General features: G+C 31.8%; 1 protein-coding gene across 1 annotated transcript in view; it reads left to right on the forward strand.

Annotated features, from left to right (window-relative positions):
* Positions 1–24,136, forward strand: part of LOC148278760 (cyclic GMP-AMP phosphodiesterase SMPDL3A) — a 374,579-nt gene that overhangs the window by 99,067 nt on the left and 251,376 nt on the right. Inside the window, exon 3 of the mRNA XM_088230910.1 lies at positions 11,449–11,517. Within this exon, the coding sequence (XP_088087036.1) occupies positions 11,449–11,517 (69 nt within the window). The remainder of the gene's footprint in view (positions 1–11,448; positions 11,518–24,136) is intronic.

Here is a 24,136-nt window from a genome sequence, read left to right on the forward strand (position 1 = left end):
TTCTGACACGAACTGCCGACGAAAAGTCAGCAGTAGATGTACAGGACGTCGAGAACCTGATGCCTTGTAAAGTAGGCAAGCGTGGTTAGGGCTCTCAAGAGGCATCCTCAGCGCATAACCAAGCCAACCGTGTTGCCTAAGCTTGATGACAGTTGTCACCGGAGTTTGTTGCGTCTGTTCTCTTATTACTCCATTCCTTAAAATGTCAAACCACCGCACACCCAAGACTCTTCTGAGACACCTTTTCTCAAAACTCTAGTAAGGTGCCACGATTTGCATCTGTAGAGGAGAATAGGGGCTATGCAGGCGTTATATAGGCGGCATTTGGTTTTCCTTGCGTAAATATCCAATCTCCAGAAAGCTTTCATATAATTGAATGTGGCGCCTGCTGTCCCTAAATTTAGTTGGTGGACTATATTATTGGGGAAGCGAGGTTGCGCAACTCCACTAACCTGCTAATGGTGAGGCGTGATGAGTACTGGAACCTGGTTGCTGAAACTGCATGCAATTTTAATGTTGTTACCAGCATTCACACGTAGAATGACTGCCGAAGAAATGGCTTCCGGGCTGCGCCCACCTGGAAGACCCTCTAAGCAATAAAAGGATTGTCGGGCCTCATCACAGGAGACTGAGTAGTCTAAGTAGAAAAGATCATCAGATCTACAAGAAGACAAAGAAAAAGAAGATTGCGAGCGTGGTAGACGAAAACGACAACCACTGCTCTATCAAGCGGACTTATCTTTACTCGATTAACTTTTTAGTGTTTTACTTAAATGACTCAAAAACGGTTTCAGATTTTTTTTCTCACATGCACAGGAAAACTTGACTGTATATCAGTAAAACATTAGCAGAATGGTTTACGTTAAACTTACATTTTTTCTTATTAAAATTGGTCGTATAGAGTTTAAAGTCTAAAGATTGTCATTGACGGCCTTCCAGGACGGCGTGAGCCCGCAGGTTTAAAGAAGAGGCAACTTCGGTTTAGGTTCTCTTGAGGCATGCGCAGCACGTGTCCAAGCCAAGTCCACCGCCGCATCCCCAAGACGCCCGTTATAGGAGGCTGCTGCGTCCGTTTTCGGACTTCAATGTTGGTTATAAAATCGAACGACCTTATGCCTAATATTCTTCTAAATTTTAATCGATTCTAGAATTAAAAACGTATAATTTAAATGTCTTAGAGGTATGAAGGTAAAATGTAATATACTTACAATCTGAAGGCGCGATGCAGAAGCTCGGGTGAAGATCTATGCGACATTCCATTGGTGATAGGTAATAAAGAACTCACACGAGAGGTAGTCTTATACATGATCAATATAGTGCAGGCTATTGGTAAAATAAACCAAAGTAGGGAAGAAAATGCCGAATACTCCTCTAATGGAACGGAAGGCCTGTTGACTACTGCCAACAGGCCGGCTTCTCCTGAAGAGTTTTGAGTGGTTTCCTCTCCACATAAGTAAATGCTGAGAAGTTCCTGATTGGCCCACATTAGTATATCCCTCCTGATCCCAACAGTTAAGATAAATTTAAAGAAATTCAATTGCAGAAAAATCTACGTTTGAAATATAAACCTTGTTTATTATAAGCAAGGTAAATAATAAAGCAACTCTAATATATAAAAAAATATATACTTACAATTCTAAAGATGTTTACATGCAAACCGCTTGTTTTCGCGAAAAAAAAACAAACATCCCTCAAGACTCGAAATGCTCAGATGTTTGGCGAAGTCTAGAATTTTCCATTTGACATTTTTTTATCATTGTACTTTGAATCTAAACAAACAGTAAACGAAATTTCACGTCACCGAGCAATTTGATACAAATCGTTTTGTAAGCATTAATTCACCAAATGTCTTGTTAGAGTTCTGTTCGCCCCAAAAGCTAATAATAATAAAAGAAAATTGATTTCACCAACTCAAACAAAAGATTCTCTGACTTAAATAGCTGTAGGTACTGTGGAGTTATTATATTTGTCAGATGGTATTTAATATTGGAAAACCTGTCAGTTACTCTCGAATAAACACTCTAATTAAACGTCTGTGATTTTAAAATCTGACATTTATGTAATAACTCTAATTTCGCTCATCAAAATGGAATTGATCGGAAGCATTAAAATATAAGGTAACATAATTTTTTTATTAAGTTATTATTATTTATAATGTGAAAAAAAAGAATTAAAAAAAATATATATAAATGGGGTTTCATGAATACAAGTACTACTGATGTGATAAAATAAAAAGCCTTATGGTTTCTGGCCGGCAGATAAGGGAAAAATACATGAGATCATTTATGTTTTCATCATCATAAAATCATCGTTGAGAGTTTTTTAAAAAAATATTTGTACCAAATTAAAATCAATGAAGTGTCATGAAGTTTATTTACTTTTTTTTTTTTTTTTTTATAATATGTTTATTTTTCCAAACATATATTTACAAAGAATTTTTTGTACAAAAAAAATATTATTTTTTTTATTTATACCGTAATTTGAAAATTAAATTAAATTATTCCGAGCGGTTTAGCAAAAAACGTTATTTATTATTTACCAAGATGAATAAAAATTGATTTATCTTCTTAGATTTTTAAGGACGTTCAGATAACAATAAGTATTTTCTGGCTCGGCTACCCCTGAACTATGTAATGCAATCGGTAAAGAGAACAAACGGCACAAGGCATGATTACCCAGAAAAAAATATTGGGCATGTATTGGAATCGTTAAAGGACGAATGTTGCGGGAGCGACATTGTTTTTCCGCCAATGCCGCCGTACGTGATTTCCGAGGTAATCATTGTCCTGCGAGGACAACCTGCCCGTCTATTTATGTGACAATGTATCGAAACAATGCTCTCTCTTTCAAAATTCATTTTACACGTACGTTTCCGTTAATATCAGGAATTGTTTGACGCGGCCTGCACAATTTATCATCCTTCTGTGCCGAAAAAACTAAGTCCATCAACAACGCCATTTCAAAGTACATTGGTCTTATTCTGTATCTCATTCGTTAAGTGAAATTCATTTGTATTGTATGAGGGAGAACGAGAGCGAAATAATATTTGCATTAGAGTAAGATGGATATTCGACAAACGAACGAACTTAGGAAACAAATTATCACAGAATAAGCCTGCAGGTAAAATAAACTTTTTGTTGCGAAATAAAAATCGATGCCCTTACAGAAATAAAAACTCTCATATCGGGTTATGGTCCTGTGGCTAGAGTTGTGGAATCATAGATCAGAGGTCCAAGTAATTCCCATTTTCTAACTTTGAGTTATTTACGACTTGAAAACGACCCCATAAATTGAAATACTTGAGTAAATCATAAGGGCACAAATATTTTTATTTTTTAAAAACCGTTATACTTTCGTAAAAATTCGTATTAATGCAATTTATTATATGAACTTAGTTGTACAGAAACCATCTAGAAAAAAATAGATATTAGTAATATCCGGTGCAAAAAGGTCAATTCTATGTTCTGCTAAAAACAGCCTGACCGCTTTCATACAAAAAACTGTAATAATCACCTTCTGAAAATAGTGTCGATCACAAAAACGGCATTTCTCAATTTGCAGAAAACTCCTACAGTACTAAAGAAGCCTTGTGGTATTTTAAAAATCATTAAAACTAGTCAAATACATAATTAGATTCTTGTTTGAAATATAAAAAAAACTTTCGGATTCATTGTATATCATTTGTCAATGTCAAAATCATTCCAACTGTTGCGTAAATTTGATTTTTCACTCTTTTTACAAAGGAGCTATTATCTCAATTTCACTTTTCTATGGTTGGCTGCATAACTACGTTCATATGCGCTATGTGGTCCATGTATATTGACATATACGAATTTCTTCTTCTTCCTAGGGTGATCACTACAGCGAGAGCATCTCGGTCCAGTGCAACTCCGCAGCAACGACAACTGCTTATTGGATGTATTATTATTTATTTATTTTTTATTTTTTTTCCACCACAACAGGCCAGGAGGCCCAATTACAGCGGTGAATTACATTACAGAACAACCAGGCTTGAGAAAAATCACATTTTGATTTTTGTGTTCTCACCGGGAATTGAACCCGGAACCTTTCGTGCGTGAGTCAAGCGTCTTAACCACTACACCACGGAGGCCGCCATATTCACCAAAGTGACTCCTGCGAAAGATGACCATAGTGATTTTCCGTTGCTTTCTTTGGTGAATTTTTCTTTTAGGGTTACCTTCCCTTGGCTGGTTGATTTTGGTTTTGAGGTGCCAGAAACTCGTCTTTCATCCTCTCGTTATCTGCTGTAATTACGATGTTATGAGTGTGATCTCATTGCCCAGGGTTCGTGACGTGGACGCTAACGAATTGAACTAGTCAGCAGTGTTGCCGGTGGAATGCATCTGGGTGTTTGCAGCATATTATAGAATCACACATTCCAGCAAGATGTGATTTACAGCAACCCTAACAACAGTTTGAACCTCTAGTATACCATTTGTATACAAATGCATTATATTAAATGTGGTCCATGTATATTGGCATTTACAGTTTTGTATTTGTCATCTAATAATAATCTAAATGTTATAATTGTAATATTAATACAAAACACGTTTTAATCAATAATACGCGAAATTCCGTTATTTGATATGCATTACAGAATGCATTTAGCGAATGCATCTCACGCGCGCGTATGATTTAAGACTTTTCCCTTTGCACTGCGCAATACGAAATTAGAGAATTATTTTACCTTGAGCGGGGGGTGGGTTTTGTAGTTCCGCTCTTCTGTGGAGGCGTGAAATAATTCCCGACAATAAAGGGCATTCTGCAGTGAAATAGTTGCGGCCATACTGTACTCGCATACTGCTGGCGTTGCCAACCTATGGTCCGCGGACCACGAAAAAATAGTTCAAATATTTTTGAAAAGTTACATCTATTTTTTGGCATGGTCTCATTGTCTATTAACGAATTGAAAAAAACTGATTTTGGGATAAGATGCGGTTTAGTAAATAACAGCATTTTTTTATTTTATTCCTGGCCAATCACCATTCTTTCCCATCTTTCTTTTGACTCATTTTAATAGTACCTACGTTACATTGAGATCGAAAAAATTTAAAATTAGATGATTTGGATTTGGAATAAAACAATCAACATTTTTGACACATTACATCGAATATAAAAAATCTTTGATTCATGGCGCGTCGTTGTAAAAGTTATCATAAATCGTTAAACAATATAAAGTGAATTTCATCATCCAGTGCCCAAAATTGAAGAATATCATCATCGTATCAAATGTTGGTCCATATTCCATGTTCCTATCCTTTTTTTTTTTTTAAATTTCCAACTTTTACAAAACTGAATGAAATTAGTTTTTTCGCTACAGTCCGCTTTTCGTTAACATGCATTCTTATGATCATTTTTGCTTTATATTCTAACATTAAACAATTAAGAATGATAAATGTTATAAAATTTTTGTATAAAATAATAAACCGAATTTTCTGGGCCTACCGGTTTCGAGACGTACCCATCTCTTCGTCATGGCACTAATTAAACCAACATACAAAACCCACTATACGCCTTCACCATAGTTGTTGCACAAACATTTAAAACCGACACGATATGCATTTTAATAAGCACATGCACTAATAAAGACAAACATGCACTGATAAGATAAGGAAAATATGTTATGTTGTTTGGGAAATAGTTGAAAAAAAGGAGAGGAGAAGGTAGGAGAAGTTTAAAATCAATAGCTTAAGGGTTAACGTCACAATGGGACATCGAATAACTATTTTGAAAGGTTGTTTAATTATTGATCAAAGGAACATTCTTTTTTAAAGCTTTCTTTATGTGAAATATTTCCATATTATTTACTTTTAACACATTATTTTTTATATGTAAAACTCCCGTATTCTTGTTACCGTCGAGATTAAAATTGATAAGGTTGTGTGCGAATTTGGAAAAAAAAAATATTGTGAATACACAAGCTCATACTTCTATCTCCTCTTCTTTTTTTCAACTATATCTCAAATAGCATAAAATATTTTCATAATCTAATCAGTGCATGTTTGTCCTAATGAGTGTATGTGCTTAGTAAAGTGCATGTGGTGTTGGTTTTATATTTTTGTGCAACAACTATTGTGAAGGTGAATAGTGGGTTTTGCATGTTGGTTTAATTGAATTCCTGACAAAAAGATGGGGACATTTAGAAACCCGTAAAAAGAGAAATCGGTAAGTGGTAATACACAAATATTGAATAACATTTAGTCAAATGTTTTACCACAAAGTTAATGCTTTAAATAATAATAAAACAATTATGTTTTAGGAAAAATATTTTGAGATTGTCCAAATTTTTGTAAACAAGGACTGTATTCAACTCCCAAAAATTTGGACAAACTCAAAATATTATTGATAAATCCACCTGGTCCATGAAGAGGTGTAGAAATTGAAAAAATACTTTTTTCAGGCGTTGCCTAGTATGTAGGTGAAATAATTCAATTACATGAATCTCACCCGCATTAATAAAAGTTTCAGGTCTTTAGCTTCACAAACATCAACAGATGAAAGAATTAAAGCGAATTAAAGCAAATATAGGCAGAATGGTGAATGTTACACAATGTGTAAGGTGGCCACTTAAACCAACCAATGACAGGTCATAAGCCCTGTTGATGCCGAGACTTCAATATTACCCTCGATATAATGTTTTTTATCTATGTTGTAATATGTTACAATTATAATTTATCTTTACAGTATTTGCTAGCGCACAAATCAGTTTTTTGTTTTTTAAAATGTTTTATTTTAAGTTTATTATATAAATAAAGGAAGAGTGATACTTTAACCCACAAATTTGAAATATCCAGTGACCAGTTTCATCGTTTTCGCGATATCTTCGAGACTGGTTACTTTATTAAGGAGTTCAATGTATTTATACAAAACTGAAGTAAGGATAGATAATTCAAAATTTTATGAAAGTAAATAGAAGATTTCGTGAAAGCTATGAAACCGATCACTGAATATTCCAAATTTGTGGATTAAAGTATCATTCGTCTTTTATTTATATAATAAATTACAAAATTAACTTTAATCAAGAATTTTCACTTACAAACTTAAATGTTTTTTTACTATGAGTTTTAAAATCTCCATCAATCAAATGAAAAAATATGGTACTAGTCGCTTTTTAATATTGGTTGGCATGAAATACATCGCAGTTCGCAGGTTTAATACGCCTGATCACTGATACGGTCAAAGTGTATTCTGTTGGCACACTCCCAATAAGTGAGTGGATGGTTGCGTACTATATATGATGTACCTGCATAGCGCATTTAAATTCCTCTCGTGTTAGCTATTCTTCATTTTCCGGTCAATAGTAACAATGATTCATACTGTATTTGGTCAAGAGCTTAAAATCTTTTGATTCCTGAACATGGATTCAGTCGAGCCTTTGGACTTACAAACTAATAAAGTTATTTACAGCTTGAAAACAATTACGTATTTATAAATAAAAAACCAACATTATCAAACAACAGAAATACTAAAAAAAAAAAAGATTTGCTATCATAATTAAGTTTGTACAGAAGCATTGATTTAAACAATCAAACGGGTAGCAGCTTTACGAAAAACTGATCCCTGGGAGTCACTTTTCAAAATTCATTACGGAAAAATGGCTAAAACACCGACAGTGATTAGATACATCAATTTTTTCCTCGTATAAGAGGCATGTGAGTTGTTTTGCACCAGGAAAACATTTGTACCATCAGGAGCAAAGAGTTAAGCACATATTTTTTATCCATGTGTCTTAGCGAATTATTCTCCGCTTTCATTTTAACAATATTACCAAACCCTTTAAATAACCGGAAACTGTCATATGTCTATATATGAGTTTGATTCGCAGTAATCTTGAGTATGCCTCATGCGTATGGAGTCCGCAATATCAAAACCATATAAATTCAATAGAATTGGTTCAAAAAAAGTTCTTAAAGTACCTTTTGTATAAATTGCAAATTTCTAACCCACGTTCAAATTCAAATAACGAGTAACTTCTAACTTTTTTTCATTTTAATTCTCTGATAAAACACCGCGTTGTTTTCGATATAAAATTTCTGTATAAAATATTAAACTACAAAGTAGATACTAACCTTCTAAATAAAATACAAATAAATGCAGGATTGAGAACACTCAGACATCGGGAAATATTTAAACTGCCTTCGTTTTCAAATAATGCTACATACCACACACCTATGGCCCGCATGTGTCGGGAATATAATATATACTGCCGAACCAATAAAATTGACATTTTTCATGATACTCTCTCAGCTTTTGCGAATAATTTAAGTATACACGTACAACTTATTTTTTATTGCATTGTATCCTGTTTAAACAAAAATATTATACAATAAATAAAAATATATGTATTACAACTTAACGTATTTATCTATTTTGTGTAATTCTATAATTGAAGATATATATGCACGTCAAATTATTTCGACGAATGCTTTAAATTGTATGTTTTCTAGTATGTATCTTTGTTGAGTTACCTAATAAAGTAAAATAAAAAAATAAAAATAAATATTAACCTTAGGGTCTGTGTCTCTATCCAGGAAAATAAAAAATATTTTTGTGTGTATAAGAAAAAAATAGAATAGGGAATTATCAGACTTTTTTCAACATTTTAAAGTAATGAAGGTATGTAAATTACTGTCCAGTAAAAAAATTATTTTTGTTAATTATTTGTACCATTAAAAATATTTTTAAATTTGTAATTTTGAATTCCCGCTAAAACGGTCATTTCATTGGTCACGTCCTTAATACGCCGCGATTTATGTTTATTTGTTACCGCCCATTCAAATTCGTTTACAACATTGTCACAAATCTTGACGTTATAACTGCCGAGGCCAAAGATGTTGCGGTATCTAAAGACGTATTTTTTAACAAGTTTTTTCTGAAATTTGTATATGAAAACATTTCTCCACAATATCCACATTTATTTTAAAAATATAATTAATATTTCTAAATGCATTTCAATTTTTTTTATCGGTACTCGTTGTATGTGATATTTTCCTATTCTGGACAAGTGTTTATGGCTCGATCGCTGCTCTCAGTAAACATCCTGAAAATGTTTTGTGTTCCTGGGATGGTTGACGTTAAATATATAAGGTTTTAAAGGTGCATTTTATTGTAAATGTATTTCATTGTCCGCAGACCTGTACCGTAAGTTTAAAACTGATCATTTTACCTTCTTATAGCAATTGATCAAAATACACGGCATTTGATTTGACATTACAGTACCGTATGCATCATCAGGTGTGGTTAAGAGTTTGATGATGATGGTAAACCTGAGAGTAACCGTGATGTCGAAAATACAAGTCCAGGATACCGGTTTTCTTTAACTCACTGAAATGTCCCTAATTTTTCTCACATGCGGGGAGAGAAATTATTTATTTATATATGAAATTTTACAATACACCCAAGAGGCATTCACAAAAAAATACAGGTTAGTACAAACATAACTTAAAAAATAAACAACGCTTATTTGTAAACATGTAGAAACATACTACTATGCAAAATAAAAAGTGAAACTTTACATGATAAAAAAAAAAAAGGATATAAAAAAAGCGATTGAATTAAAAAGCAAATTGTTAACAACTTGTAAAGAATTTAAACAAAAAAATATGTACTAGTACATATATACGTATAAAAAATGGTATAAACAAATTAATGTTAAATACAAATAATAAAAATTACTTTGCAGTAAGTATATATAAGATAAAAATATAATACAATATGGTACACAAAAATATTTGAAACATTAATTTCAGAAAGAAAAAATTATCATCATTAAACCCTTATCTGCACTTCATGAAACATATGACACTGGATTTGTAAAGTAATTACAGCGTACTCAATCGGCAGGTACCAGTCTAGGGACAATTAAATATTGCAGTGTAAAACCACCCGCCAAAAAAATATTTTATGTCAAAGCATGTACAAATATAAAGTATACAATACATGTAAAATATACAGTTAAATAAAAATTGATTTCTTCAAGCAAACATTTAAGCTTCTCTGATAATCTCCAAATAACCCCTGATGCATTGCTAGGTTTTTTTTTAAGTAATAGCCCGCTTAGTTTTTAATAAGAAAATTGTCAGCGGGTGGGATAGAGGGGATATAGAAGGACGTAATGAAAAATACAACACAACTCCTGATTAAGAAAAATATATTTCTAAGATTGGTTTGAATAGAACTGGGGGAATCGAGCCCGCAATGCCAGTTTCACAGTTGGCCATCTTACCAACTGCATCCTTAGTAGAAATTTGATAATTATCGTATTTTTTAAGATATAATGATCGCAAACATCGATTTTGAACCTTTCCTATTTCAAAAATGTGGTTCAACTCAGAAAGGTCCCAAATTATGGAACAGTACTTTAATATACTGTGAATATGTGAATCATACAACGTTCTAATTTATTTATTTATTATCATTATATAACAAACACAAAATTATAATTTATACAAAGTTGCTTTGACTGCCTAACTAGGGTTATTTACCCTGTTCTAAGACAGTAAAAAAAACAGTAATCAATATATATAAACAGTTATAAAGATACAGGACAAAGTTATAAACAAAGTAAAAAATGGAGTTAACACATGGTAAAAAATGTAGTAAAAACATAGTAAAAATGTTGTAAAAAAACGAAACAAAAACAAAATAAAAACAATGTAATAAATGTACTGAAAACATAGTAAAAACCATTAAAAATATAAATATGTCTAAAATACTTTTAAACTCAGTAAAATGCGAAATTAAAACAGAATACATAGTAAGAAACATATTTAAAGTCATAGTAAAAAAATGAAAGTATGTGTATAGCAAAAAGCATATTAAAAAAAAAAACATAGCAAAATACAGAGTAGAAAGAGAAAAAAACACATTAAAAAAATAAAGAAAAAGATGTTTTAAAAAAAAAAAATATATGGTTTAAAAAAATTAAAAAGTCATGAGGATCTTAAAAATTTAATCAGTAAAAAAACAGTTCTATTAAAATATTTAATGTTTCGAAGTAAAAATATAAACATTTTACTCGATTTATCTATATTATTAGTAAGATGGTATATTTATAGCTTACAAAAGTTTTTCAATTAATTATCGATGACTAGATTAAAAAAAAAACAATAAAGAAAAGTTATTTTGACGCGGTAAATCTAGAAACATTGAATTAATCATAAATGAACAATTGAAGCAATAATCTGTGAATAACTATCAATCTTCTGTAATAAATGTTGTTCTCTCCGCTTCCAAGTCCCTTAAACCCAGCTGTGGCTTCCGACAAAAGACAAACTGACAAATTATCCCGCGTGTAAAACAGTATTTTAGTGTCCCTATGTGTATATTACCGGCTAAGTGTAAACTACATCACACCGCTCTTGCATATTACCGGCTTAATATAAAAACTAGTTTTTCATAAAATAATGGAAGCATATATCTTTCCAGGTTTCTTCTGGCATATAACAGACCTGCACTACGACGCACACTACTCAACCCTGGGAGATACAAGACGAAGTAAGTATGAAGTATAATTCCTTTGTTGGAACTCCATACAACTGTGGACATTGTATATTTCTTTTCTTTCCTTACAACAAACCATCTTCACTCTGTTCCCTTTGTTTCTCGCTTTTCCCACCCTAAGCGGCGCATTTAACACTCTTTTGAGAAGTCGCCTCTTAAGTGCTGAAGAAAGAGAGTACTTTAACTATTGAATGAAAAATTCAGAGCATCTGGTTTACTCTATAAACCAAAAAATCGGTTTTTATCTCAAATGAAAATATATGTCGTAACTTGTCGGCCTCGTGGCGCAATATTCAGCGCGTTTGCTTACTATACAAGAGGTCTCGGGTTTGATTCTCAACATGTTTGATATGAAATATCTATTTAAAAAGGGAGTTTTTACACTGGAATATGTCAAAGTTCTTGGACTGATCCCTGCAGCGTAAGGCTGACCATCTTACCTTCATGTCACAAAAAAAATATTAAGATTCGCTGATATTGCGCTGATACCAATCTAGTGCGCACCATTAGGTTCGGAAAAGAAATAATGATGATGAAAATATTTATTTTTTATTATTTATTATGGTTCACAAACAATAAACAAAACATATGACATTGGTTTAATAATCCCAAATTGTTGTTTTTGATATTGTTCAACAATTAAATGTAATCACAGCATGCACAAATCAAGAAAAAAAAGTTTATGATAGATTTTTTTTGATTGGCTAGCTTAATTGAAATCTTTGATTGTTATAAAAGTCATAACAATAAAGTATTACTAACAGGTTATTGCAAATTATTTAACCTAAATAACATAAGTGACTAATTGTTTTTTTAAATTGCGTTACAGTTTTTTTTAAATAATTTAATGTACCGTTAAAGATATCAATATCAGCCTTACTTTCTACATTATTATGCAATCTTAACATAAGTAATAATGCATTAAAGTGCGCCATATTATTATTTAAGGTTAGAAGATAGAATGTTTTATACGATCTAAATCGCCGACTAGGGACATTCAGGAGTACATTCTCTAAACAAAATGTAGAATCAACATTACAATAAATTATTTTATAAAAATATGTCATGTCTAAAATCTGTCTCCTAAATTCCAATTTATCTAGACCAAAATGTTCTAGGTGCTGATCATAAGACTGAAGGGTACCGCCCAGGTAACATTTAAATGGTAGGATACGAAGATTTTTTTGCGCAGATTCAATTAAATTAATGTGAGTTATGTAATCTAGTGCCCAGACTACAGATTCTTATTTCAAATTAATACAAACTAATGAAATTTATAAACAAACTATCGATGATACAGATTTTAATGATTTACATATTCTGAATATAAATCCTAACATCTTTTGGGTTTTTTCTTTGATATTATCAAAATGAGTGGAAAATGTAAATCGTGAGTCGAGAATTCCTAGATCTCGAATCGTGTTAACTGAATGAATGCTCAGGCACTGATCATAAGATTGAAGGGTGCTGCTCAGGTTACATTGAAATGTTAGGGTACGATTTTTTTTTTTGCACAGATCCAAATAAATTAATAGAAGTTATGGAATGTGGTGACCAGACGACAGATACAAATTCCAAATTACTACGAACTAATGAATTGGATATAAAAATTATCAATGAGAGAGATTTGAAAGGTTTACATATTCTGAATAACGATCCTAACATATTTAGGACTTTTACTTTGACAATCGTAAAATGCGTGGAAAATATAAAATGTGAGTCAAAAGTTATTCCTAGATTTCAAATCGCGTTTACTAAATTAATGCTTATATTTTTAATACTATTAATACTATAAATGTATTTAAATTTTTATTTATTTTAATAAACGAAAAACTTTTTTTTTTCTATCGCGATCTACTTTTGATTTTTTAATGTTTTACTTACCTTCCAAAAACAAAACCAGCTCATGTGCTTGGAGAATGACTTACACTGTAATATTTATTAATTTTAAATCAAAACAAATCATTTTTCAAGTATGTGTGGTGAGTTATTTATTTGTGTATTATTTGTATAGGGCATGGAAAAAAGTAATCTGTTGAAAATTAGGCGCAGAAAGGTAAAATCTTCTATGTAGTCTGTATTGTTGTATGGCTACGATATGTGGACTCTGAATTTTGAAATCTATGCACAGACTGGAAACTTTAAAGATGTGGTTACATCGCGAAATGCTTAAGATATCTTAAACAGACCCAATAACAAAGTCAGAAGTCTCGAGTTGAGCTTTAAACAAACAACGAACTCTTAGCAGCCGTAAACGTTTGTAAAAATTAAATCTGTAAAAGTACCAGTTGCTTCATTTGATTTTGAAAGGCAAGATTGTGAAGGTTGCTAAGGGGCTGAGAGGAGACAAGTGTCCTGGCTGCGTGATATTTTAGACAGGACTGGATTCAGGACTATGGAGTAGATTATTCAGGTGGTTCAGGATAGACAGATCTTCACCTGAGTGATTGCCAGCGTTGACGATTCCTGACAGGGTATTTAGAGAACAAGAAAATATACGGCCAACTGACCCAGACGAACGTTACTATCTGAAACCATTTATTTTTAACCCTTAGTATGCTGTTCACAAATAAAATATTTCAGAATTATTTGCAGGTGGAAAACATTAATAAAAAAAAATATTTTTGAATTTCACAAAACATCCATATACTTTACAAGCTTTTATGATGTAGAAAAATGCTCTAGGCGTAATTGTTTGAAACTTGTGTGTGCCGCATTAGAGCTAAAGAATAAATAATAAATTAATGTACCGTTGATAATTATCTACTCGTTATGGAACTCTAGATAATTATTTTGATGTGAATTTCTTTACATGGACGACTGCATGTTTGTTTAAAGTAACTAAGAAGTCATTACCAAATGATGATAAAAATATATTAATATTTTATTATTATCACTTTCATTAAGAACAAAAAAGACTAAATTAAAAGACCAATTTATTGTTTACCTGTACCATGATGTAGTGGTTTATATGGTTACAATGCATTTGACATTAAATTCAATTTCAAAAAAGGTTGAGGTACCGATTTCAATGAAAAAATTCAGCGTTACGAGAAATTGGATACTTAAATGGTTTTTTTAAAAGTGGTAAAAAATTTAAGCGTTTGATGTATAAAGAGTTAATCTAAAATTAATTAAATTAACTGCTTTAGAACGTCACAAGTTATTGTGAATATCACCACTGTGATTAGGCGTTTTGACCTGTTGCGGTGAAAAAAAAAAAAATAAATAAAATAAAAAAAAAATCGGTTTCAAGGTAGCCATTATTTTCAACGCATAGTGTATTCTGGTTCTGCTTTTAAATGGCAGTGTACAACTCACCAACGCTTATAACTTTTTAGGAGAATAAACTTGAAATGTTTATCGATGTGGGTGGGTTACATCTGGGTACGCATTCTGGTGGGAAGTTAATATTTATCTTTAATTTTATCTACTAAATTATTAAAATTAAGTTTTCTGTATGAAAAACTGGAAATGTTTACATTTTGTATTTCTAAACATGTTTGATTACCGATATCCGACGAAGATACAATAAATTTGCTTACAAATAAACACACGTTCGTACATAAATATCGATATTAGTTCATATCGTTTCAGTATATGCCGATGAAGATAGCCGTTTATAATCGCGGCCCTGGTTGAATTATATAATCTACTTGGATACGCCTGTAAAAACTTCTGAATTTAAATACATATTTTTATACCAGTTAATTAAATCAAAAATATTTTTTTCTGTCCAAATATTGTTGGTCACATATTACAACAGAGATGAAGAGCATTTTAGAGAAAGTAATATAGAAGTCTAGGCATCTACAGGGCTTATGACCTTTCATTGGCTGGTTTAAGTGGCCACTTTACACACTGTGTGACATTCACCATTTGGCCCATATTTGAACATCCACGTTTCATTAATTCTTTCATATGTTGATGTTTGTGAGGTTGAAGACCTGAAACCTTTTTTTATGCGGGTGAGATTCATCTAATTGAATAATTTCCCCTGCTTACTAGGCAACGCCTGAATTTTTTTTTAAATTTCTATACTTCTTCATGGACCAGGTGGATTTATCAACAATATTTAGAATTCGTCCAAATTTTTGTAGACAAGGATTGCATTCGACTCCCTGGGGAGCTGTTAATATTAACATATTACAACAGATATTAAGAACATTAAAGAGAAGGTTATATAGGATCTACTACTATAAAGCTACTACTAATATAGAAGATACTTGTATATTACATTCTCTAAAATGGTCTTTATCTTTCTTGCCATATGTTTATAATAACAGCTCCCCAGGAAGTCAAATCCAGTCCTTGTTTACAAAAAATTGGACAAACTTAAAATATTGTTAAGAAATGTTGATAAATAAACAAACTTCCTTGTTCATTCTTACTCGTAGGACAATTTCTTTTATAATAAATTTGTTATTGCACTTCAATATAACATTTGAGAGTCGTTTATTTTACTGTCGTGTAAAAATTATTAAGCTTTGTGACACAAGCGTGTAATTTCCCAATCAAACGCGGACTCCATAATATTATCATCTCTATGATCGCACATTCGATGGGATCAATGGCAGGATAATTATTCGATGTCTGTGACTATGAATCCGTGTTACACTAGCATTATGATTACGCGTTTGCAGTTAATCCCATAAGCCATCAAAGTGAATCTGTTGAAATCATGTGGAACAACTACAGATTACATACACCATCAAGCTACTTACACGCTTAATTCCTACAAACGTATTAATTTTACCTGACCACGTTCACTGATATATCCTGTTAGAACTGATCCATATTGTATTTTATAAATAAAACACGAGTGATACTTTAATCCACAAATTTGGAATATCCGGTGACCGGTTTCATCGCTTTCGCAACATCTTCGAGACTGGTATCTTTGTTAAAAACTTAAATGTATTTATACAGAACAGAGGTAAGGATAGATAATTCAAAGTTATATGTAAGTAAATTAAATAAAGTTATTTTTATCTTAAGGATCATTATCAACAAACTTTCTTTGGGTTAACTAATGAATTGATACAATGCTATTTTAATGAGTTTAAGTATTTTATTTTATTTTTGGTGTCCCATCCTTCGTGAGTGTGGTTTTGTAAATAATAATTTCTGAAAAACAAAGGGTAAAAAGTCATTAGTAAAATTATATTACAATGGGTAAAGTAATGGAGAATGCACATGTGTTATCTGTTCATTAAGTAATTCTACGTCAGGTTTATTTTTTAATTTATTAGTTTCGAGAATTTTTAATTTGTCAAGTTTATGGCCTTTAGGTGCAATATGAATTATTTTTACATTATTTTTTAATTCGAAGGAATGTTTATTTTCTATTAAATGATTGGTAAAATTAGAATTATCTTTATTATTAGACCATGATTGTGTGTGCTCTTTTATGCGTGTTTTAAAGGCTCCACCCGTTTGGCCTACGTAGCATGTATTTTTACAGTCGTTACAATTAAGAAGTTCCTGAGTTTGAACACTTATCTTTTTTGTCTTTTGTATTTACCAACAAATTATCTAATGAATTATTATTGTAAAAGACTGCAGTGCATTTATTTTTATTTATATAAATAAATGCGATAAATTTGTGGATTAAAGTATCACTCGTGTTTTGTTTATATAATAAATTACAATGAACTTACATCAAGAATTTTCACTTACAAACTTAAATGTTTCTAATCCATATTGACTGTGCAAGCGTCCATACTTTGTAAAATAACGAAGAGAATATGCACTGTAATGCTTTGATCAAGAAAACGGGTAAATAAAACATACCTTTTCAATGTCAAGAAAGTGCTTTCAGCAAAAACCAACCAAACCATTAACAATGAAGCTTTTTGTTGATGTTAAACTTATCTTTATAGGCTTAAATAGCAGGATAGGCAGCGTTAAGCAGTTGGTGCGACGGCAAACTGTGAAACTGGCATTGTGGTCTTAATTCCTGCCAGTTGCAAGAAAAAAATCCAAAATCGATTTTTTTCTTAATTGGTTTGGGTGTTGGGGGTTATTTTTCATAATTTTCTTCCATATCCTGTCTTTCCCACCTGTTAACGAGCCTCTAAAATGAATAAATTTATGATTTTAATATTTTTTTTTTCATATTTTAGTAATTTTTCTATGTTGGTATCTTCAAATATTGATCTTACCCCCTATTTCATTAAAAAAAATAGCTAGCCTAACAAAAATGGCGAGTTTTGCTAATTAACGTTGTCTGTCCCTGAATAAAAAATACTTTCCTCATGATTTTATTCCCTTAAACTTGCAAATTATTTTTGTTTAAAATGTTGTTAACGAGTTACCAATTTTATTTTACGCCTCACCGAAATCAAAAATCTACGATTTACATCGTTTGATTACGAAATTCGTAAATATTTAAAAAAATGTTTATTCATTCCTAAATATTTAAAACATCCCATTCAAAGTATCGGATATAAGTCACTTATGCCAGCGTTTTTTCAGTCCTCGAAATATTTTTGGAACACGTTCTTTGGTATGGGCTTCAGTTCCAATGATTCAGTCTTTATTATCTTCTATAGTTGTGAAACTTCGTCATTTCATGGTCCTTTTTTATCTTTATGAACGAGAAAAGTCGCAGAGGGCTCGTGAATACGCTGGGGCATCTAAGCGGTCTGGTTTTTTGTCAAAGTCGCAAACAAGCCGCGAGGCGTGAGCGGACGTCCCGTCATTTTGTTCTGAAATAACCTTGAAAATTCCCCGATCCCACCAAAACTTGTCTTACGCTTGTCTGTCGAAAACCAACTAAGCATCTAAAATGGCCGAAAATTTACAATGTTTTTAGACATATGCGTATAATCGAAAAGAAATGATTGGCTGTTAACAATACGCATTAATAATCACCATTCAAATATTCCACAATTTTTTTTTATTAAACTTTAAATACCAATACAGAAACCATGATCGTTAATCATAATTTAACAAAAAATGTCTTAGAACTCCAAAACTTGTTCAATCATTAGATTTAAACATGTTTAAACCTGCTTCAAAATCAGAATGAATAAATAAATAGATTGCTGACCTATTAATGATCAGGAAAAGCATAAGTAAGGCTACAAATATATTTTAAAATTCAATCTTATACCATAGTACTTAATAAAATATTGAATTTTCTTCTTTGATAATGCGTTGCCTATTCAGTCGAGTGGATGTAAAACCAATATCTTAATTAAATACTGAAATAAAATGAATGCAATACAATTTTTCTGGCATATTTATCCATAGCCCATGAATATAGTTATTAATATGATTAATACCTTGAATTAAAAAGTTTTAAGAAATGACTTTCTTTTTTATTCATCATTAGATGTGATACCTGTAGAGAGTAGAGAGTAGAATAACTGTATTTATAAAATATCGAGCTCTCTTTGATAACTGGATCAAAGGACACTGTTTCTACGAACAGCTTTCTCGTTATCTCAACTTCCCAGAGCCAGATTAGTTGACGCTTCTGATGTTTGTGATATCCGAGGTCAGCAACTTTGTACAATATTATTTAACAAAGACTATAATATTTTAAAAAATGAAATATTACGAGGTATTTCTAATTAAACTGAGTCGAATCCTTAATTTAGTACATCCTTTAATTACAGAAATAGATAGGAAGAAAATGCCTTGGCAATATGCCCGCCCTTATTTATTTATATTTGGATAATTTGTATAGCGCCGTTTTTGTGGAAATCACCTCAAGGGCCCTTATATGTATATTTATTGTATACGTACACAAAGTGTCAAATAAAATAAATGAATACCATTAAATTTAGTCTTTATCTGGATGGATTATAAACAGCTTTGTGTGTGAAATAAAACCATTAGTAAAACCTGTCTTTATCTATAAATTTAGTCTTTATCTGGGTGGATTATAAACAGCTTTGTGTGTGAAATAAAACCATAAGTAAAACTTGCGTCTGGGTAGTTGATGAAAATGTTTTTGTCTGAAATAAAGCGAGAATTCTCATAGAAAACAATAGTCCGTGATCCTACACCTGCAGATGAAATGATATTTGCTTTCCAAAACTATATACTATGACTCCAAAATGAATTTAAGTGGTTTCGTAACAAAGTGTTTAATGTAAATAATTAAACAATGATATTAACGTAAGTACTGTTGACAAAATTGAATTGGGAAAATTAAATCAAACTGCGGAACGGCTTGGATAAATCGAGTGAGGTTGGGCTGCTTTAGGAAAGCTGTAACACGTTTTCAGAAATTCCGAAAAATCTATAGACAACAGTTTACAATTTTTGTGCTTAGCCGGTGACAACATACGGTCTTAAAACCATGTTTAAAATAAATGAGAAATAGGGAGACCACGGAGGAGATGAACTGACGATATCGTTGAACTCGTAGGACATATGTGGAAAAAGAATGCCGAAGACAGAAAAACATGAAAAAAATTAGAAGAGACCCATTTCCAGCAGTGGAGAGAAACAGGCCGGTAAGAAGAAAAAAAAACAATCATGTTTTCCTTATTTTCATTATTAGTATCCAATACGGTTTAAATCTTAATGTGAAAAATACCAAGGTTTAGTAAAACGACGAGTGCTGATTTCAATTTCATTGAAAATGGTACAAGACTGAAACATATAAGCTCGTATAAGTACCTTGGATGCATGGTTAGTAAAATATGGGATCATAATCAGGAAATTAAATGCCGCATTGAACAAGAACAAGACATCCTGATCCATAAGGACCCGTCTCTTGATCCAAACATGCATATTGTCCAATATTAAACGTTTCCAGTATTATTATATGGTACGAAAACCTGGACGTTGACTGATGCGACAGAATGTAGAATAAAATATTTTGGATTCTGGATGTATGGAAAAATGGCCAAAACCACTTGGAAAGACAGAGTTCGAAATGAAATTGATTTGCAACGCATGAGAAAGGATCTTGAGTTACTTGGTAATGTAAAAACTAGAAAATTGCCAAACTGTGGCCGTAATTCGCATATGTTACATCTTGGCGGCCTCCGTGGTGTAGTGGTCAAGACGCTTGACTCACTCACGGAAGGTTCCGGGTTCGATTCCCGGTGAGAACACAAAAATTAAATATGATTTTTCTGAAGCCTGGATGTTTTGTGATGTAATTCACTACTATAATTGGGCCTCATGGCCTGTTGTGGTGCAAAAATAAAATAAATAAATAATATTTAAACTGACTCGGTAAGTTTTGATTTCCCAAAAAAAACATCATGTTTTAAGAACTTTATCTATATTTTTGGGTCATCGATTCTAGGTCACGAAAATTCTATCAGCAAACTTTTTGCATATTCGACAGAGTTAATGCAACTCGAACAAGGTATTACAATGAGAACAAATAAATCTTTAATTTTCTCGAACCTTTTACCCGCTGCAGGAAAACTTTATCTGCAGATTCAGGAAGCAATTTTCACGGAATTGTAAGAATTTTGACCGAATTCGTTCTTACGTAACATTTTCTCAAATCGTTTCTACGTTTATCGTGGCATCCATTTGGAAACATTAATAGATAAATATCTAGAATACAAATTTCATATTTTTATTTATGTATTTATTTGAAGATTATTGAGTTCATTAAACAATGGTAAATACATTTCTTCACAATTTATATTGAAACAATTGAAATAAAATGCAACTTTATAAAAATAAATCTAAAGCGAAAATTCAATTAAAATAACAACCTCAAGACAAGATCTGGTCTTAGTGATCGTTGACATCTAGAAAGACTTACACCAAAAAACAATTTAGTATTTATCGACCTATTTTGTTTTCACAAAAAAAAACAAACAAACCAACACGCCATTTCTCTGTAGGGGTAGGCAGCAAGAATAGAACGCCACATCACTCTGTCTTCGGATACATACCTGAATTCCTCTGCATTCATACATCTTCTCACTCACGCACGCTGATTATTCCTACTCTTGACATGTTCATCTTCAAGTATTTGATGGACTTGATCGTGCCACGTCTTTCTCAGTTTTTTTCGTTTTTTGCATCTATCAACATTGCCATTGTACATCCTTTTAGCCATTCTTTTGTTGTCCATTCGCTCTACATATCCAAATCAACGCAGCACCCTTTTCTCGATTCTGTCGATAATTCTTGTCTCAGTTTTACATAGTTCACAGATTTCGATATTTGTGCACCAATCATACATCGTTTTACCACAGATTTGCCTGAGAGATCGCATTTCGACAGCATTCATTCTACTTTTATAAATTTTGTTTTCAATTATGTACTTTGTCTCCCTTATTATTTGTTTAATTACCGTCTAGTCCGAAGTTTCTACATGCTAAAAACAAAACATTAAAATTAGACAACTTAGAAATCTAAAAAAATTAAAAAGCGATAAATAATTTAACAAAAATATTTCCTATGGTTCACTTACATATATTTTCTCCTATTTTTATTACAAAAATATTTGGCTTACAGCTCTCTCTCCACACACCCAGATTTAAATACCCAGGGTCTTCTTATCAGTTTCGCACATACTAAAATATGATTTATCTTTTCTAAAATTGAGTTAATTTATTTTTCATTTCTATTTTGAAAAGAGCAATTTTGAAAATTGTTTTTTTAATCATTGGCATAATATAATATGTAGAGATTACACTCCATGCAAATCCGAGCTAAAAAGTTGTCTCCAAAGAAAAAGGAATAAGCAACGGAGGGAGCAAGTATAATCATGTCAACTTTGACAAGCACAACAAGTGGTACAGTAAAAATCACGGACTGTTTACATCGGTCTACTGTAAGTTATATTCAGTAGGTTGCTTCCTTCCGCATACGCGCACCTTTGTTTATAGTTTCACTACACGCCCGACTAACTGAGCAGGACAGAGACAGGAGATAGCTTACGCCTGGCAATATATATTAAAACGTTTTTTAACATTAAAATAGCTATTTTAAACAAGTATTGATTAAGATAACCTCTCACTTCTGTTCAATGTACTTCATTGTCCTAACGCTCTTATATACCTGCGTGAAAAATTTAAACGCTTATCAGCTCACGGTTAACCTCTTCGTTCTAATTCTCAAGGCACTCTTTTAATACCCATCCACAATTCCTCTTTCTTCTTTAACTCATATAGTGTCCATGCGGCTCGACTGTGGAATCATCTCCCATTCACCATCAAAGATGTTACTACATTATCTCTGTTTAAATCACGCCTGAAAAAACACCTCCTTTCTCTTCCTTAATCTTTCCTCCTTTCCTTTTTCTTCTTTTCTCATTTTTCCCTTTTCCCACTGAGTAATAGTTTTGATTTAAGGTAATTTATTAAGCTATTTTTATATATTTTTAGTTTTTTAATCTTTTTTTTTCTATTGAATATGTTATGTTACGTTACTTGAATTATAAAAACAAAATTTTTATTTTATTGGTTGGTTGGAAGAAATTGCCATTTGGCAATAAGCCCGCCAATGTACAAATAACATTATGTACAAAAAGTTATGTTAATAAATAAATAAAAACTCTGTAAACGGTACTTAGTACGCAACTTCCGATTTAAATTCAATTATGCCGTGTGGTGTCATTTGTAAGTGTCAAAAAACTGCTGGGATTACAAGAAAGTAGAACACATTTTATGTGTAAGAAGCAAATTCACAAGTAATATTATTTAAGATCTTAATTTATTATTTAACTATCTATCAGATTATTAAATAAAAGTACTTGTAGATTTTGTTAGTGTTGCCAAGGTAGTCTTATTTTTACCCAGCTTTTTATTAATAAGCCTAAGTGTAATATTATCATCTCGGTGTCTACCATAATAGTTAATTACTTTTCAATACCCATGTTAACAGCATCATAAAAAAAAAGCCTCACATGTTCTTGGCTTTGTGATGCGTATCTCTACGTCGTTCACCATGGCAAAGACACTTAAAATCATTTACTGTACATTTGTGCAAAGCAATTTGGAATATGCATCACAAATATGGAATCCTATGTACAATGTGCAGATATCACGCATTGAAAAGTACATGTGTTTCCGGTTGAAACTTGATTTGAAATCCGACCAATACATTAAAATATGTCAAAACATCACATAAAACCTCTGCAAAAACGTCGCAAAATAGCTGATATTATGTATCTATTAAAAATTGCTTCTGGTTCAATTGACTGTCCTGAATTGCTATCTAAACTCTTTATTAATGTTCCTCAAAAAGTTTTCAGGAATAACCTTCTTTCTCATACTTCTCTTCTCATATAATTAAAGGTAAAAATCATATAAATGGTGAACTTTCAATATTTTTAATGTATGAACCAAACCATTAAACAAAGCACTCAAATTCGAGTGATACATACCTTGATTTACAAATTTTTTAACGAAAGAGTTAACAATATTTAACGAACGGATCGCAAGTTAACAACTGATGAAATAGGGTCTAACAATAAAATAATAATAAATAATTTATTTTATTTGAATACCTATAATTTTACTTTTGTAATGAATATGGTTTGTAAAAATGTACTTTTTCGTGTTTTCAATTTTTTTCTGTATTTTTTTAAATGTTTGAGTATCACACTACTGATCATATGACAGTTCAGGGAAAGAAGAAACTAAACACTGAGTGGAAAAAATAGACCCAATAAGCA

The sequence above is a fragment of the Micrasema longulum genome, unplaced genomic scaffold (assembly GCF_059751315.1).
Source record: "Micrasema longulum isolate JH-2025_06_02 unplaced genomic scaffold, ASM5975131v1 h1tg000830l, whole genome shotgun sequence".
In the NCBI taxonomy this organism is placed as follows: Eukaryota; Metazoa; Arthropoda; class Insecta; order Trichoptera; family Brachycentridae; genus Micrasema; species Micrasema longulum.